At 38.4% G+C, this 18,960-nt stretch overlaps 2 protein-coding genes across 2 annotated transcripts in view; one reads left to right on the top strand and one right to left on the bottom strand.

Annotated features, from left to right (window-relative positions):
* Positions 1-10,284, top strand: part of LOC135201870 (uncharacterized) — a 23,830-nt gene extending 13,546 nt beyond the window's left edge. The window contains exons 5-11 of the mRNA XM_064231171.1: positions 82-200; positions 2,612-2,795; positions 3,537-3,683; positions 4,141-4,266; positions 5,064-5,291; positions 7,076-7,241; positions 9,364-10,284. Coding sequence (XP_064087241.1) covers positions 82-200; positions 2,612-2,795; positions 3,537-3,683; positions 4,141-4,266; positions 5,064-5,291; positions 7,076-7,241; positions 9,364-9,494 — 1,101 coding nt within the window. The 3' untranslated portion in view covers positions 9,495-10,284. The remainder of the gene's footprint in view (positions 1-81; positions 201-2,611; positions 2,796-3,536; positions 3,684-4,140; positions 4,267-5,063; positions 5,292-7,075; positions 7,242-9,363) is intronic.
* A 673-nt stretch (positions 10,285-10,957) lies between these two features.
* On the bottom strand, positions 10,958-18,329 carry LOC135201871 (angiopoietin-related protein 7-like). The gene is made up of 5 exons (XM_064231172.1): positions 17,293-18,329; positions 15,078-15,218; positions 12,388-12,503; positions 11,732-11,899; positions 10,958-11,453 (listed from the first exon to the last, which is right to left on the bottom strand). Exons 1-5 carry the CDS (start codon positions 17,974-17,976, stop codon positions 11,132-11,134), a joined length of 1,431 nt encoding a protein of 476 aa, XP_064087242.1. The 5' UTR covers positions 17,977-18,329; the 3' UTR covers positions 10,958-11,131.
* Positions 18,330-18,960: the final 631 nt, after the last annotated feature.

Here is an 18,960-nt window from a genome sequence, read left to right as displayed (position 1 = left end):
TGCTGTCCCGGATATTCATAATTTATTATTGACACCATAATTATATTGTAACTAACATGTTGAATGAATAATCCATCGCAGGAAGAATTTGACCCCTCGACCACAGTAGCCATGATGCCCTTCTCGTCGGGAACGACGGGTCTGCCAAAAGGAGTTATGCTTTCACACAGGAATATTATGACTTCTTATTTACAGAACAAGTGAGTAAAACAGGTGTCTCTCACCATCACCAGGAAGTTCTACCGGTCCTTTCCACTGTCAGTCACAGAAAGTGTATTTCATGGTTAACTGCTGTTTATAAAACATGTTTCATATAAATATATATATATATATATATATATATATATATATATATATATATTATACAATACATACATATGTATATATATATATATATATATATATATATAGTATATATATATATACATACATTGTACATACATGCATATCTTACAGTATCACAATAATCTCGTGGCCTATAAACATAAGTAAGCGCTCAAAGGTGCGAGCTGCTGTTTATAAAGACTGCTGTCTCTCTCTTCAGGTAGGTAATGAATGATAAAAGTTACAGAAAAGGCGGTATTTATACCAAGAGACCATCAGGTAAGCAGTTTAACTAGGTCACCTTGGTTGATAATTTCTCTTTTAATCTTCCTAAGCGTTGGTTGATGGAAGATTTTATCTATGATATCTGAATCTCAGGCCCCCTTTGCGATGTTCATTACCTTTCTTTGTTTAATCAAAGCTGACTTCACCATCTGGATTTTGTACCGACATGCTGCTATAAATCATACTTGACAAATTCCAGTTTATTCTGTGGCTATGTTCATTTATATGGTTGAAAATAACTGAGCTCTGCTGTCCATACCTAACTGACTGTTTATGTTTTATTAATCTCTGGAGAAGTGGTTTTCCTGTAAAACCGATATACAATTGGTCACAGTCCAGGCATGGGATTGGCTTTTTGTTGGATATTAATCAGGGATTTGGCTAGGGTATTTGGGTAGGTAAGGCAAAAGGGTTAGATTTTCCAACAGTCAGTCACCGTCTTAATCCCGTCCAGGTGTGGAATTTTTATTTTATTGTTGGGTGTGTCTCTGGTCTTGTCTTGAGAGGGTCGGTAGAAGATTATGGTTGCTTTATGAATCACTTTGTCAATTGTATGGTCAGGGTATCTTAAAGACGAAAGCTGCTTACGAATAATTCAAATTCCTTTTCCAGGAAATCTGGGGAACAAATTCACAAGGCTCTCAAGAATAGATTGCTGGATACACATCTTGATAGAAATGAAATGATAATTAAAGTAGTGAATGTATGAAAGTGAGAATGTTGGTTTTCTGTATATGGTAAATTTATATTCTGTCGTGTCTACAATTATTGAAAATTAAAAATCAAATGCATTATTGCCCAGCATCAAGTTTAAAGTTGAATGGGAAACAAAAATCAAAATTGGTATTCTTGACAGAATACAAATTTACAATATACAGAAAATCAACATTCTCACTTTTCGTACATTCACTACTTCAACATTCCCACTCTCATACATTCACTACTTTAGTTATCATGACATTTCTATCAATATAGGTGTAGCTAGCAACCAATTCTTAAGAGCCTCACGAATTTGTTCCCTAGATTTCCTGGAAAAGGAATTTGAATTAATTCATAAGCAGCTTTCATCTTCAAAATACCCTGGCCATATAACTGAGAAAGTGATTCATAAATTGATTCATTTTCTACCGACCCCCTCAAGACAAAACCAAAGGGACACCCAACAATAAAATAAAAATCCCACACCTGAACGCCTTTACCTACCCAAATATCCTAGCCAAATCCCTGATTAACGTCCAACAAAAGCTAATCCCCAAAGACACAGGAGTATACGAAATCCCATGCCCGGACTGTGACCAATGTTACATTGGTTTTACAGGTAAATCACTTCCCAGAGATTAATACAACAAAAACGGTCAGTTAGGTATGGACAACAGAGCTCAGCTATTTTTAACCATATAAATAACCTTAACCACGGAACAAACTGGAATTTGTCAAGTATAATTTATAGCAGCAAATGTTGGTACAAAAGTCAGATGATGGAGTCAGCCTTGATTAAGCAAAGAAAGGTAATGAACATCGCAAAGGGCGGCTGGGAATTAGATATCATAGATAGAATCGTCCTTCAACCAATGCTTAACAAGAATAAAGAGAAATTATCGACCAGGGTGACCTAATTAAACGGCTTACCTGTGGATGGATCTCTTGGTATAAATACTGTCTTTTCTGTAACTTTTCTCATTTATTACCTACCTGAACAGAGACAGCAGTCTCTGAAATATAGTGCTTACTTTCTATGTTTTGGCGTTTTAATGGGCTCATTTCATTTGATGGAATCATGTCATATTGTAATAAAACATTTTCATCAGTCATATATATATATATATATATATATATATATATATATATATATATATATATATATATATATATTATATATAGTAGTATATGCATGCATAAATGGTAAATATCTATAAGGCTGCATATTGATGTGAAATGGAATTATTGGATTATTTAGTATCCCGAACCAGTTCCGCGCCTCTTATTGCATTTATTATTCCAGATACGTTCGAGAGTTAAATCCTCCAGGTACTCCTAATGTACTGCAGTGTACCTTGATGTTACTCCCCACATACCACATCTACGGCTACACCATTCTCATGGGATGCTTGTCTACCGGAGGGAAGGCTGTCATGCTTCAGAAGTTCTCACCGGAAAAATATTTCGAAACCATTCAGAAGTATAAGGTCTGCGTTCCGTCTCCTCAACTCATCGAATTGTGGTTGAGTGTGTTGTGTGGTTGCATTGACGCGTCCTTGTCTCTTCTTCTTTTATTTATTTATTTCTTTTTTTTTTGCTTTGCGTTAACCTTTGACTTTTTTTAGTTTACTTTTTTTTCAACAATATTTTCCTTGTATTCTTGTTTGCAGTTTTAAATGCACTGCGCATTTTTCATCCACGATATCTGATTTGTTTTTGAGAGCTAATGAAATTATTTTCTGATTTTTATCCTGCGTTTTACACTGTACTTCAGATTCTTGTTCAGTACCCAATTACGGAGTTGTCATTCGCACGTATGTATTCATTTTTGATTAATGTAAATGATGCATACGCATATGTACAACTTCTTTCACTGGACTGTTGATGTGTTGCTCTTGTGAATAATGTCATTTAATGCAAGAGTATTAAGATATTTTTTTTTTTGGTGAATATAACTCGATATCCCCTGACATAAGATATTTATATGGTATTAAATACGAAAGTATGAAATATGAATATCATGTTATTCATGTGTCCATGCTTTTAGATTTTACGTTTCGTCATAAAACAAGAAAATATTCTTGAAATTATACATTTGCAACCTTTCCTCTGTAGTAGAATCTGTAACGAATAGGCAAGAACACCATTCTTGCGTGGCTCATCCGGACGAAGACAAGTGTCACACGCAAGTGGAAACTCATTTGTTTTTGTTCCTCACTCTCTCGCAGGTGACGTTCTCTCCAATCGTGCCGCACATCGCCAAGTTCCTGTCCGAGACACCTCTGTGGCAAAAGTATGACCTCTCGTCCCTCCTAGCTTTCTCTAGTGGGTCTGCCCCTCTGCCAACATCTACCTTGATGAACCTTATGAAGAGGGTAAGATTTGCACTCAGATTGTCTGCATGGAATTAAACGCTGACGTTAAACCCATTTCAGTAGGCCACCCTCTGTACCACGGAAGTTTGGCCAAGATAACAATATCATTGAGAAGAATAAGAATACAAGGACCCACTTTTCATGAATGTGATTTTGCGTGATTAGATCTTATTCAGAATTTCATCTTGTACATTTTCGTCAGAGATGAAGAAAGTATCTAAACCGGACGGCAGATAGCATTTTTTTAATGACCTCCCGTCTATTTGGTGTTTATTTATTTATTTTCTTTTTTTTATTTCTTCTGGTTCGTAACATCCTTAACTCACTGTGACGTACCTTGTAGCTTTTATTCTTAGGCATTTATATATTTTCATTTATAGTATGATTTTTCAAGGCCCTGACCCTCGATGAGTTTTTTTCTGTCAGTTCAGCATTTCATGAACGACGCTTCTTCCAGAGTGGAAAAGGAGCAGGCCAAGGCTACGGAATGACGGAGGTTTGCGCGACCGTAGCTGTCAACGGAGGAGCCGTCGGCTTCAAACTGGAGGCGGCTGGAAAGCTTCTTCCTTACTACGAATGCAAAGTGAGGCTTTAAAATAAGATTTATGAACAAACGAACAGGATAAAGATGAAATGTTGTCGGTGGGGAAAATCCAAGGTTTGAAGGTCAGATATAGAGAACAGAAGAAGAAATTTGATTGAAAATAGCAATGAACATATATTTGAAAGGCTAGATGGTTGAAAATTAGGGACAAGAGCCGCTTTTAGTGCGGGGGAGAAGGGAAAGCTCGACAACAGAGTGCTTTATAACGCTGAATGCCTTTGTCGATTGTAACAGATACTTCGGGACTGACATTCGCGTCAGGTTGGGGACGCACACAAATGTTTTAATAAGTTATGTCTGAAAGATTGTGAAAGAGTCAGGCAACATTACAGTTGCTCCACAAGTTACTGTAGATACTTCCTGAAATATAGGTCTGTTAACTGCATATAGTGTCGTAAATCTTTAAGTAGATGTATCTTTAAAGTTTTGGATTTAAAAAATTTTTGTTAGTAGTTTATTAATATTTCATGTACACGTTATGCATTATTTCTGTTATGTCAGAAACAATGTTACCTTAGACCATTTAATGTCTTATAAAATTGGCATGTTGACTGATTAAGGTAACGAGTGTGCGCATGATAATACTGCGCAATTATTTATTTTATTTTTTAGCGGATATGCGACCACTAAGCCTATAAGTATAAACCAAATCCAAAGCACGCGTTTAAGTTTACAGCGTAAAAGACTCCATCTGCCGCGGCTGAGGTTTACTTTTGCCCTCAGGAAGTGCGTAAAAGACTCCATCTGCCGCGGCTGAGGTTTCCTTTTGCCCTCAGGTAGTCGACGTGCAGACTGGCGAGATGGTGGGGGAGTCCGTGGAGGGGGAGGTGTGTCTGCGAGGTCCCTCCATCATGCTGGGTTATGTCAACAACCCCCAAGCCACCGCTGACACCATCGACCCCGAAGGATGGCTCCACTCGGGAGACCTCGGCTACTACGACGAGGACAACTTCCTTTTCCTCACCGACAGGCTCAAGGACCTCATCAAAGTGAAGGGCTATCAGGTGGGGGGGTCTGATCAAGGTGGTAGGAAATTAAAATGTTCTTGTCGGAGAAAGAATGGAATTAGACGATAAGAGGTATTCAGCAAAACCTTACCCATAATGAAATATTTATAATTTTGGTTGGTATGGTCTCGCTCTGAAACTTACTCTTCTGAAACGTATGGGATGTTATACTAACTCACAGGGTAGTATAGTACTTTTCATTCAAACTGGATAAAATGCAGTCTGTTGCGAAGGAATTGATCAATGTGCATGCCAAAATGGCAATATATGGACATTTTCTAGCAATAAGGCCATGTTGCAAACAAGGCAAAAATGGCCCCGTGTTCTTTGCTGGGCTTTCTCTTCGGCTCCGTTGCTTAAGGGCTGTGCTGATTAGAAACCTCGGATTTTGTTGGTTCATCCTCAGTACCTGAGCATTTTCCTAACCTCCAATTTCAGGTGCATCAAAGATTACGCACAAGCTGACACTAAGTTATCACCTTCGGCAAGATGGTTGCATATGTTTCTCTGTTAACTGTCTATCTGTTAGCAGAAGAGTGTAACTCCTAATTTGTTGATTTTGGCGAAACCCGTTGAAATTATTAATTGGATGAGCCCCTTCAAAATAATTAATGTTTCTTGGCATAGATGAAAACCTGACAGATTTTCTATTAAAAGCTAAGCCAAAATCTCACTATCTACCAAAAGCTTATAGTCTGAAGAGAGCCGACCAATAAATGTGTGTACCAAGACTCGTCAAAGTCGGTTCTTCTAGCTGGCGCTTGATCGTCTTTCCGTATTACTTTTTCCATGCGAATACCCTGTCAGTTGATGCAAAGGAAAGTAAGCCATGAAGCTGCCTCCGTATTGTGACATCATCATTAACATTTTAGTCAGATTTTCCCTTTTATTTACTGGGTTAGATATGGTCTAAGTTTCCATGTGTCCCTTACCTTCCCATCCGAGCGCGCTTCTCGTTCTTCTGCTTTCACTCCGAGCTCGCTTCTCGTTCTTCTGCTTTCACATCTTCCCCACTTCTCTCCCCGTGGATGCTGTTGTTGTCCCAGCAATAAATGTCTCCAGACATCATCACTGCATATTATAGAAAGTTATAAATTCATGTTGTCATTCTAAGAACCGCAGTCGGACTGGTACAAACTTGCACTTTTGAATTTGGAAATACATAGGATACTGGATTATAAATTAACAATTGTTACATAGGCAGAGAGATGTATTATGTAAAACGGATAGAAATATTCTCTTGTAACTTTTTTAAAAGAAAAATTTTCTCAACTTTGTTACCGTACATTTTAATTTCAATCAAAGTTACTGAATTCAGCGATTTCCGAATGCACCTAATATCCTTCAGCACTTCAGTCCCTGCCTTCCAACACCCCCCCCCCCCCCCCCCCCCCCCCCCCCCCCCCCCCCCCCCCCCCCCCCCCCCCCCCCCCCCCCCCCCCCCCCCCACAAAAAAAAAAAAAAAAAAACACGGGAGAGAGAGAGAGAGAGAGAAGAGACTAAATAATTATGCTGAAACTTTGGGGAATCAACAAACCCGACTCTTAAAGGCGTAATATTATAGGAAGTCAAAGAAAACTGAGGGTAAGAAACAATTACAGAGCTTTGCAGAGAAAAAACATTTTCCCGAAGCATTCAGTGTGATGATTACTTATGAAGGTCGTGGCCTAACGGATGTTATAAATAGAAAGGACCTAACAGAATCAAGCATAATCACAATCACAAAGCCATGGCTACTTTGATCCCACTGTAAAGTAATGCCTTGTCAATGTTACTTGTAGGTCAGTCCAAGTGAGCTGGAGAAGCTGCTTCGCGATATGGAGGGAGTCAGCGATGTAGCGGTGGTTGGGGTGCCGAACGAACGGTTAGGTGAGGCCCCAAGGGCCTATATAGTACCTGCAGAAGGCGCCACAATTGATCCTGGGGCGGTTTTGAAACATGTTGCAGGTATGTTATAGTCTCTCTTCAGTACCTTGCCTTCATATGAGTGCGGGACAGCTTACTGGAACCAGAGTAGTGTATTTTTTTCATGTGAGAACTTCTTATAATCTACTGATATTCATATATTTAATTGGGAAAAAAACTCTATCGCGAGAGTATATATAATGTTCTAAGGGGTCCACAATGATAAAAAATGTTGAGAGTTCGTGTATAATTTTAAAACCCTTTACAAAAAGCTTTCGAACCCTTCCTTGGGTTCATCTTCAGTACAAACGAGCTAACGACCGGTGTCAACAATCTTCAACGACTCTTGTTTGTTTATTTTTAAATTCACCTCAGTACATGGTGTGCCTAATTGTTCATTTAGACTGAAACTGAACCCAGGGAAGGGTTCGAAAGCTTTTTGTTAAGGGTTTTAAAATTACACACGAAATCTCAACATTTTCTATTATTGTGGACCCCTTAAAACATTCATATATTTCCCAGCTATATACATTGAATAGAAGTACTGTACATCACTGAATGAAGTTCATACACGATCTTTAGAAGCAATCTTTGCTGATTAGGCGTGTCCGTTCCAACTTGAGAAGAAAAATAAATGAATGTATTCGTTAGATTTCTCTGGCCGCCAGAGGTATTTTAAAAGACCCAGACTTCCTTGCATAAGAGCCATGAGACGTATGGATGGAGATGAGGGGAGATAAGGTAAGTGAAAGCACAGGAGAGACGTGAATGGCGAACTTTCACAGAGAGCCTGGGTATCTCACGGCATTTAGGCGACGGTGATATTGATGACCAAGGGATTGTTAGGGATGAAGAGGGTTGTTAATAATCAGTCTGTGTGCCCTATAGCTTCATCAATGCTCTTTGGGATAATCCTGATTTCGAAACATTACCGTTTTGAGGTACTTCAGTTCATTCCCTTGTATTATGGTGTCGACGAACTTGGTAACTTGAGTGCCGAATCCATGTAATCCATCAATTTTTTTTTTCCAAATTATTTTGATCATGTCACATTTCCCATAGGCAAAGGGTCAGTGCACAGCATTGAGCTTGTTATGCTTAGCATTTGGCTGGAAATATGTCTTAACCGGTTGTTTTATACCCGTGTCTGTCTTTTCATAGCGAAACCCCAATATATCAATCGTTACTGAACTTCAAACGGTCCCCCTGATAATCCTAATGCCGGTTTAGATACCCTGCTGTATACGTACCCGCCTTTTCTTGGTAACTAGGAGTGAAATGAGCTATTGAGAATTGTTAAACGTTGCTAAATTTAGGGTCCAACGAGCATTCTTTGTTGGCTGTTCCTGTCAAGTTCAGCATTCCAACTGGTAATTTTACTTTTGTGTTCACTGAAACCTCTGAACGTTCCTCGACCCGGAAATGCATAAGGGAAATAAATACCCTGAACCATTTTTCGTGTGTAACGTACCTAATAAATGCATAAGTGCTGGAGTTGATATGTGCATGCTGCAAACATTAACTTTCTGTAATCTTAATTTTCAGTTGCATCTTAAATTAAAATGATCAGATAGCGAGGTGTCATTCTCCTCTGGTTTTCATTATATAATTCAATAGTTATTAAAAAACAAAACTATATTATAGTATTCAAGAGTTATTTTGACAAATGAGAATATACTCAAAAAAAAAACGATCCCTGTCCAATCCCTTTGGTGTCGTTCCATCCAGCTGTCCAACTTCTCTTGCCAAACTTTCCAATTCGGAAAAATAAAGGGCTCAACCCCGATGAGGAAGGTGTAAGAGATACGACTCAACGGTTCACAGGGAATTGTTGTTGGGCTGCTCCTGCTGTTCCCATCCCACAGGACCTAATTTCATATTTCGATTTAGAATTATAGTTCTGTTTCGAATGAATTCTTTCCACCATAACGCTGATGTCGATGGGAATTTTCCATTTGATTTCCGGATGCAATGTATCAAAAGCAATACTTATATCATAATAGAGAATTAACATTTATTTAATATTTATTTAATAATAGTTAATCATAATTAATAGTCTGAGATATATGATTTTTTGACAATTACCTTATTTGATAGTTACCTTACAGCATTCCAACTGGAATCATTATTTAGCCCAAACACTTATTTGATATTTTACTTGCAGATCATGTGACTCCTTACAAACAGTTATCTGGAGGCGTCGAGTTTGTTGAAGTACTGCCGAAGAATCACCTTGGAAAAGTTCTGAAAAGGCAGCTGAGGAACGCTTTCGTGAAACGTAAATCTAAATTGTGAAGAAAAAAGTAAGCGAAATCTTACTATCTTTGTTTGATGTCTAAATCATTAGCAGAAATAATTCAGTCCCTCGTTTGTCGGAGGAACTGGTTTTTTTTCATAGAAATATTCTTTTCAGAGATGTTTTGTGTCAGATTTAAATACATCATTGCATAAATTAGGAGTTTATCTGTACTGTCAGTTAACACAAACAAAGAACCAAAGAAACGGAACCAAACTGTTAATGACAACAGAGCTATGGTCCTCTATACAAAAAAAAAAAAGTAAAACTTTTTTCTTAAAATTTCATTGCATACAGTGGTTGGCTTTATAGAGAAAAATGTCATTTGCAAAATAGGGGTTGCAAAGTTTTATTCGCAGTAACCGTAAGCATTCGCCAGACATTCAGTGTCAGCGTTACTGCTTGAAAATACCCATCTGTGTTCCTATCCATGCCTCATAGCCATAGACTCCTAAAATAAAAAAATGAAACAAGAAAAGATTCGTAAGGGTTTTCTCTTCTTTGGGAAAGAGACTAAACGAATTGTACAGCTATTCAGGTAAAAGGAATGATCTTCTGAAGTAGTTATTCAAGTTGTTGAGATCAAAATGTGTCTTAATTTCCAGGAACTGTAATTAAAACTTCTGTTTGTTTGATATGTTGGATATCGAAAGTGTTCTTAAATCTTATGTGTAATGTTTAATGAAAGATTCTACCGACTCGTGAACTTTCGCAGTTAATTATTTGTCATAAGTGCGCGCGGTGCTTTGATATGAAATATATTATGATTTTGTGCCAGAAACAGATTCATGAATGTGTTTCTATTCTTAACCTTTTAATGCCGTCTGCAGTGATACCTGTCTACGTTGATGGATAAGCTGATTCAGTTGAAATTATTTATCAAAACAAACTCCCTGCATGACTTAGTTACCATGACGGAAAAGATACGCGTGTTTCAACAATTTAACAGCTATACATACAAACAGGTATTACTTGGTATTAGAATGCACTGTTGATACTTTGGTGGCTCTCATTATTCTGGTTAGAGCCAGCAAGACTCTTCTCTTAAGGCAGCTCGTAAAATCGGACACCTAGAGAGAGCTAGTCATTGAAAAAAAGTTAGCTACAAGTCTTCATCGTATTTCACTTTATCATAAATTTAAATAAATCCTAAAAGAGGGAAGGACGTGTACATTGTTGGTGTAAAAATATAAAAATTGTAATCCAACAAATATTCATTCTCGTTTAAAACAAATGTTGAGACTATTACGGGAAGGAAGAAACAAGTAGAGATGGCGAGAGATTTCTCTCTTTGCTGATGGGCTTCTTTTCAAATATAATAGTCATTTTTTTCCTCTCTATTTTCCTTTTTTCATACCACGTTGTATTATACCAGAACAGATAAATAAAAGAATAGTCTTCATGCCAAAATTGCTTCCAGCGCAAAGGTCATTTTCAACATGAATAGAAAAACTTCTGATTTTCTACTTTTTTTTTTATTAAAAATGTTGAATACATGCATTTTTGGACGGGCTTGGATTACCCAAAACAAGCTCTGTCTAGCAAGAAAAGTTTGTTAATGAATTCCACCTCTTGAGTGATAACAGACAGAATCCATGAAATACTGCGCGTGTCTTTATAAGCCAGTTTGCCGTTGTCACTGCTGAAGTGTAGGTTCAACTGGCTTCATCATCATCGTGACGTCATCAAGCACCAGCCAACGCCCAGGGGTCAGCCATCGAATTGTTTTCATGGAGCGGTCGTTAGACTCTGGGAAGGAAGCTGTTAGGACAGTCCTGTGGCATTTGTTATACCACCAACCTCCCTGGTTGTTGGAGGCGCAGTTACAGTCGCAGTTGTCGTTGTCTCTGTCGTGTGTGGTGAAGGGCTGGCCGTGGTGGAAGCTTCCGAAGGCGTCGCTGACGGTTCCCTCGAAACCTTCCACACTGAGGCGGAAGTCGCGGGATTCGTGTTCGACTCTGTCGACCAAAAGGATTTCATTATCATCTTGATTCCCACTGTTCTGTCTCGTGTTTGCTGTAGTGTACGCTCCATAGATTCCAGTCCTCAACTTGAATTTGACTTATTTCTAAACGGTGCATTTGCATTCATAGTCATAACAATGTTTATGCATAATATCCAAATATTCATAGAGAACGACTTTCATATTTATTTCCAAATAGAAGAAATATCAGTAAAAAACGTATTGCTCAGCTTTGAGTCCAAAAAGAGCCACACAAAACATGCTAATACTTACATGAAACGAGAATAGTAAACTCTGAAATGCTCCACGTCAATATCGCGCAGAAGAAACATGAGTTCATAAGGCTGATGGAAGGTCAGCTCATGGACCCAGTTCAGTCCCAGCCACCACTCGCCTCCCTCACCTGGGGTGCCAAAACCTTCAGCATACTCATCCCATGACCTAAACAGTTAATAATATATCAAGAGTTGTTCTTGGTTTAAAAAAATGTGACAACCATGCACACAATCATGCAAATGTAATTTGTACCTTTGTCTTCTCCATAAGGCTTCGTGTAACAACTGAAAATCCTTGCATGACCGTAGATGGGTGGGTCTCTGGGCTAAATATATTTTTCGTACTAAAAAAAACATAAGAAATCAGTTAGGGAAATTCACTGATTAGCTCATCTGTTATAAAGTGTTGTTGACTGAACGCCTAGAATACAAAACTTAATATATGAACTGAAATTAACACTTTATCAAGAAAATCCAGTAAAGCATGTAGTAAAATGGTCAATACTCTTCTGGCTCTGACATCCGAGCCAAAAAGACCCCTTCAGTAAACACACAATATGAGACTCAGATAGCTAGCTATGACTAAACTTAGATGGTATGATAAGCAATGGGCAATGAGAAATGGAGTAATGCATTCAACGTACTTTCACACACCTGTTAAAATTCAGTAGTCCTATGGAAGTGTTCCTCCTACGCAGCATAACTGTCCAACCTGCTTTCGACTCTGGGTTTCTTTTAGTCTCCATGTCACACCATACGTTGACTTTCCTCTGTTGAAAATTGAATTTGGTCATGCCCTATAAGAAACCTGATCTTCAGCTACAAGAATAGCAGTAATAATTGTAGCAATACTGATGAAAATAAACAAAGCAAACAATGCTCTTTGCTCCTATGTATTTACCAATTGTTCAAAAGGTTAGTCATGTTTGTAGAGCCCTAGGTGAATGATTTTAAGGTCTCATGATATTAATTTATTCAACAATGATGGGTATAACATTACCACACGTCTGTATAACCACCCACGTTCGAAGACAAAAGCTCTAATGACTAACCCACTAACACTAAGCAGTAAGCCGAAGACAGTGGTAACAGAACAAAACTGAGGTTGACTCGTGTTTCATTAGTAATTTTTAAACAAAACGTAAGGACAACAAGTTCGATTTAAGACCAACTAGAAAAGTGAAAACATCTTGAGAGTGTTGAAAGTTTGGGTGGTTTTAGTGAAGGCAAAGAAGGCAGGCATTTTAATTGACGTCCGTGGGAAAATCCAGTGCTATTGGTTGGGAAACATAAAGCGCAACTTTTATTTGTAAAATTGTGCACCCGTTATAAGATCTATCTTACGGGTACTTGACTTGAAAGAAAGAACATATGCGTTAGATTAATCTGGTAACTTTCCTTAATTAAACCCTACTATAACTGTTGCGATTACCTGACGAAATCGGACCTGCCAGAAAAAGGGTTTAAAGACTATAGAACGTCTGGAAGAGGTGCTTCCAGGAATATCTTCCAGCGTTGGCAAGATCTGCGTCTGGAAGGCTGCAACGAATCATAAATAAAGAGGAAACCATGAAATATTGACAGGTAAATACAGAAAAATCATTTTGATTTCTTACAACTTTGCTTGCTTTATTTTACTTTTTCCTCATCCTGATTTGCATCGCATTGGAGAGATCTTCCGGTACTTGAATGTAAGGAGAGAGGGAGGGCTAGAATAAGTATAGGATTTTGCTTCGACGAAGCCGGTAACACGACAAGAATAGATGCGATTAATCTTGCAACTACGAAAGTGATCTGTGGACATTTCAGAGACAACCGAATTTGCCTTCTCGGGTTAGAAAAATTGACAGCAGGAGGTCGGAGCAAATAGGTCTCACCTTTTATTTTCTTCTTCCTTTTTTTAGAAGAATAAGACGAGCTAAATGATGAAAAGCGATGGTTCCTATGACAGATTTTCAAGATGTGCCTAGACATAAACACATTCCAAATGCAACAAAGAGTTAGTTAGATAACCGATAAGTTAACATGATAGAAAAACAAATATGAAACTAGAATACTGAGGCATTTTTTTATTTAAAAATTATTTCTGCGAGTGAGGTTGAACCAAAAAGAAAGTAGCTGAAGGAGTTCTGATTGTTTGCTGAAAGTGGAGACAGTTATTATACGGGTTGAATATCATACTAAATTACCTTTGTCATTGACTGTGGGATTTGCTAGGAAAATTTGATCTAGCATTAAATCTCTTAATATTAAATATTTCCTATCAAACCCCACAGTAAATGACAAGGATAATTTAGTATGATATTCAACCCGTATAATAAATGTCTCCACTTTCAGCAAACGATCAGAACTCCTTCAGCAGCTAAGAAACACTCAACAAGGAGAAACTGTATAATTATGGATCGGTTTCTCCCTACATAACCAAAGAGCGAAGGGCAAGGTTTACACTCCAAAGAACTCAAAACTTTAGCATTTACTTATATTCTTTCGACAGTCAACTTCCATAGGAATAATAGATTGTTCAAAATTAACAGATACTGACTACCACCTACAATATTAAAAGGTGTTCCATATTTGGATCTTTCATCGATAGTGAGAATTAATACCTTTCTATTAATTTTTTTTTTAGAGAAAACTAATTAAAAAAAGAAAGAAAAGAATAGTACCATCGTCTCAGAACCTTGAGCGTGTAGTAAGAGAGATCTACTACACGCTCAAGGTTCTGAGACGATGGTACTATTCTTTTTTTTTTTATTAGTTTTCTCTAACAAAAAAATTAATAGATAGGTATTAAGTTAGAAGGTTCTTATCTTGAGGGTCATTAACTTTATGATATTGACAGTCTTTTGTTTATGTTTTTACAGTATTCCCAACGGGCTAGAACATAACTCGCTACAAAGGTGGGTACATACTATACTGTTTTTTTTTCATCTGTCCATCCGCCTGTGGTGTTTTTGTATGGTAACACTGCATCCCGGGCTTTAGATAGTTACATTCAGCTTACATTCAACGATTATAATAATATCTTATTTCGAATATTAACGGTGCAATTCGCATACAGTAAATTATTAAAACACTTTTCAGTTGCAAATGTACACCCAGATATCCTTTTATTTACCTAAAACTTACAAATAGCGTAACTATCTAAAGCCCGGGACGCAGTGTTACCATACAAAAACACCACAGGGCGGATGGACAGATGAAAAAAAACAGAGTATAGGTAAAAACCCTTGGGGTGTCACTATATAGGAAAGATCTCCCTATTTTGGTAGAGAACCACGAGTCATTAACTCTTATTTTTTGAATGGAACTAAAAGTATCTATGTCAAACCTCGGGACCCTACCTCGGGATCGCCTGTAGGGTATATGGTATAGACGCCGGAAGGTGGCTGTTGTTTCAGTCTCAGTATGTCCGAGCAATCCCTGTGAAGGACGCTCGGAAGCTCTTCGACAACAGCTTGGTATTTCTCGGCCAAGTCTTTCTCCTGGTGAGGGGAAACAAAACAAAGGTCGATAGAATGACATATTATTATTAGTAGTACTATATTAATTCCTAGCTGGACGAGTGGTTTACGCACTCGGCTGCCAATCTGGTGGTCCGAAGTTCGATTCCCGGCTCTGCCAACGCGGAACCAGAGGAATTTATTTCTGGTGATAGAAATTCATTTCTCGACACAATGTGGTTCGGATCCCACAATAAGCTATAAGTCCCGTTGCTAGGTAACCAATTGGTTCCTAGCCAGGTAAAAATATCTAATCCTTCGGGCCAGCCCTGGGAGAGCTGTTAATCAGCTCAGTGATCTGGTAAAACTAAGATATACTTAACTCAGTATTATTATATTAATGTCAGTAGATGGAAACCTATTCATATGGAACAAGCATACAGGGGCCATAGACTTGAAATTCAACTTTCCAAAGAATGTTGTTTTCAACCTCCCACCGCAGACCCCACACTGCAGCAATAACCGATTATAATACAGAGCCTGTGATTTATCATCGCTCTGGGGGAGACACGAACCCGCGATATTTGAGTGGCATACCACGACACTAACCACCATATCAGCAGACCCGCTATTGCATGAGGCATCCCATTCCTCCTTTTAAGCAAGAGTCAGAACAAAACTTGAGCAAAAAAAATATGTTGCATCCATAATTTCGGATATTAAAGGAAAGCGAATAGTAATGAGAGTCCTTCGCAAACCCCCTTTCATTATCATTAAGTAGCAGATAAATATGTACTAAAATGATGATTTTTGAAAATATACAATTCCATCCCAGCATTCCACCTAGTCCTTTTCATTCCACTCACTGTAAAACAGTGGAGCTCTCTCATCGCTTTCAGATTTCAGAACGACTGCAATAGTGCTGTAAACGTGTGGAGCAATGCCTTTTTTGTGTTTGCCAGTTCACCATTTTTATCTGTTATTTATTTGTACATGTCAGTCTCTCTCTCTCTCTCACGCACGCACATACACTCTCTCCCTCTCCGTCACACCAGACACACCCTCTCTCTCTCTCTCTCTCTCTTCTCTCTCTCTCTCTCGCACGCGCGCGCACACTCAAACACACACACTCTCTCTCTCTCTTTCTCTCTTCTCTCTCTCTCTCACATACACACACACACTCTCTCTCTCTCTCTCTCTCTCTCTCTCTCTCTCTCTCTCTCAGTAGATTGGAAGATGCAAAATATACCGGAAGATGTACTAACAACTCTCTGGTAGACATTAGAGGCTCCTCGCACTGAGGGACCTGGGGCAACCCGAACGAACTGTAAGGTCTGTAAGGTAAGGTAAGGTCATACAACACACACACTCTCTCTCTCTCACGCAAGCAATCGCACTCTCCTCTCTCTCTCTCCTCTCTCATCACGCGCGCGCGCACACACACACACACACACACACTCTCTCTCTCCCTCTCTCTCTCTCCTCTCTCTCTCTCTCACACACACACACACACACTCTCTCTCACACACACACACACACACTCTCTCTCTCTCTCTCACACACACACACACACACACACACTTTCTCCTCTCTCTCTCTCTCTCTCTCTCTCTCTCTCTCTCTCTCTCTCTCATAAACGTACACACGCACACACATATAGGTGGCGTAGTATTAACTTAAAGCGAGTGCATCGAAAAATTACATCAAACACCCACCTTTTTTCTCCAAGCCGAATCACAGATTCGTGTAATTAGGTAAATTCTGAATAATTATAGGATACAAATATACGAGTTAAAGCAGTACGTCTGAACTTAACAAGCCTTGTTGTCTTATAGGACTTCCAGGGTACTAGAACCTTTAAAAACAAGCAATTATTTTGACAGAAGCATTCCGTCTTACAGAACCATGGGAATCTGGACCACACAAACTTGTATAAAAACCAAATCTTGGAAAAAAGATTTTCCTATAAAAACTCGATAAGTATCTGCTCCTAAAGACAGCTAGGTTAACTTTCCTATTTGCAAAACGCAATATAAAACTAATACGTTCTTCCTATTACTTGCTTGAGTAACAAAATTATAGGCATAAAAACAAATCTACATACAAATATACATACAAGCTCCTCTAGTCTCTGTTCAGAAGGCAAGTCCTCGACGATAAATTTCCTAAGATTATCCAGCACAGGAGAACAAACGTCTCTTTTGTTGGGTGTCCGTCGTTCCCTGATGTCGTTCAGCAGGCCGTCGATGTTCCTTATCGTGAGTTGTCGCCTCTCGTCGTTATGCATGACTTCGTAAACGTGGTCCTCAATGGTGGCGTTGAAATCGAACAAGAAATCAGACTTGCGAAGCATCTGGTCCAAATGTCTCATGAGTTTAGCCTCTGTTTCTTCGAGAGAGGCGATGGTGTCGTCATTGCCGAGAGCTGCGTCGTAGTCGGTTTTCACGCGACTCTTATAGAAGGTCTCGAAGGCCCCTGTCAAGGAGTGACTCATGAGTTCTTGTAAATGACTGCCAGACTCATCTGCTTCCGCTTCGCTCTGGGCATTTGCCTTAGACTGCTTGACTGACTGTAATACAGTCTTGAACACTTCGGTTTTAGATGCCATTTTTTCTTTCATGTTAGTTGAGTGGGTGTTCAGTATCTTTTGCATTTCAGTAAGTATTTTAGATGGAACTTGACTGAGGTTATCCCAGACTGGTTGCAGGGGATCCTCTCGAGTCACTATGGAGCCAGATACGAGCGTGACGCAAATGAAAACCTGAACACTTATAAAAGTAACTTTGGCCGCCATTATCATAATTCACTTCTTTGAGTCGTCAGTTTTCAAGTCTTGTCGAAGCCGCTAAATTTCTAGTGAAAAAGCAGAAATCGTGTTTATCAATTACATGGAATAAGAATTCTTTGTCTTCACTGCATTCCGTTTGTAGTGTAAATCTTCTCCTCACTTGAGGACTTTAAATGAACCCGAATTGCTGCCTCAAAATCTTTGACGAGCATCATATCTAACCGAATTAAGAATAGAATAATTTCAAAGTAACGAAAGTAAAGACGATACAGCGATGCTGCCAAGAACGATCAAACGAGCGAGAAGCAAAGAACGAACCCGATTCGCACCAGGGACTGAGAACTACTGCAGCCTCACCGACTCCGGTGAGATTCCGTATATTACTATGGGCAACCTCAGCGTTAGGACTCGTAAATCATTTTCTTGCCTGCGTCTCCTCTCTCTCTCTCTCTCTCTCTCTCTCTCTCTCTCTCTCTCTCTCTCTCTCTCTCTCTCATTGTTTAACATTATTTGTAAGTTCTTAATTTTATCAGTGTAATAGATTTTTCCAAACAGATGGTAATATCCTGGGAGCATATATATATATATATATATATATATATATATATATATATATATATATATATATATATATATATATATAATGTGTGTGTGTGCGCTCAGAAAATCACAGTAGAGGCAGGTGACTATTATATAAGCACAGGAATATGATAGGCATAAGATCAGTACCAAGTGCTTTCTCCTTTATTCAGGAGAGTAAAGGATAAAGCACTTGGTACTGATCTTTTGCCTTTCCTTTTCCTATGGTATTCTCTTATATATACATATACTATATATATATTATATATATATATATATATATATTATATATGCATTTATATATACATATATATACATATTTTACAATATATAATATATATACACACATACACATATATATATATATATAAATAATATATATTATTAATATATATAGATATATAATTAAACATATAT

The sequence above is a fragment of the Macrobrachium nipponense genome, chromosome 28 (genome assembly GCF_015104395.2).
Source record: "Macrobrachium nipponense isolate FS-2020 chromosome 28, ASM1510439v2, whole genome shotgun sequence".
Lineage (NCBI taxonomy): Eukaryota > Metazoa > Arthropoda > Malacostraca > Decapoda > Palaemonidae > Macrobrachium > Macrobrachium nipponense.
The sequence above is the reverse complement of the archived record's forward strand: the minus strand, read 5'-3'. Positions and strand labels throughout refer to the sequence as shown.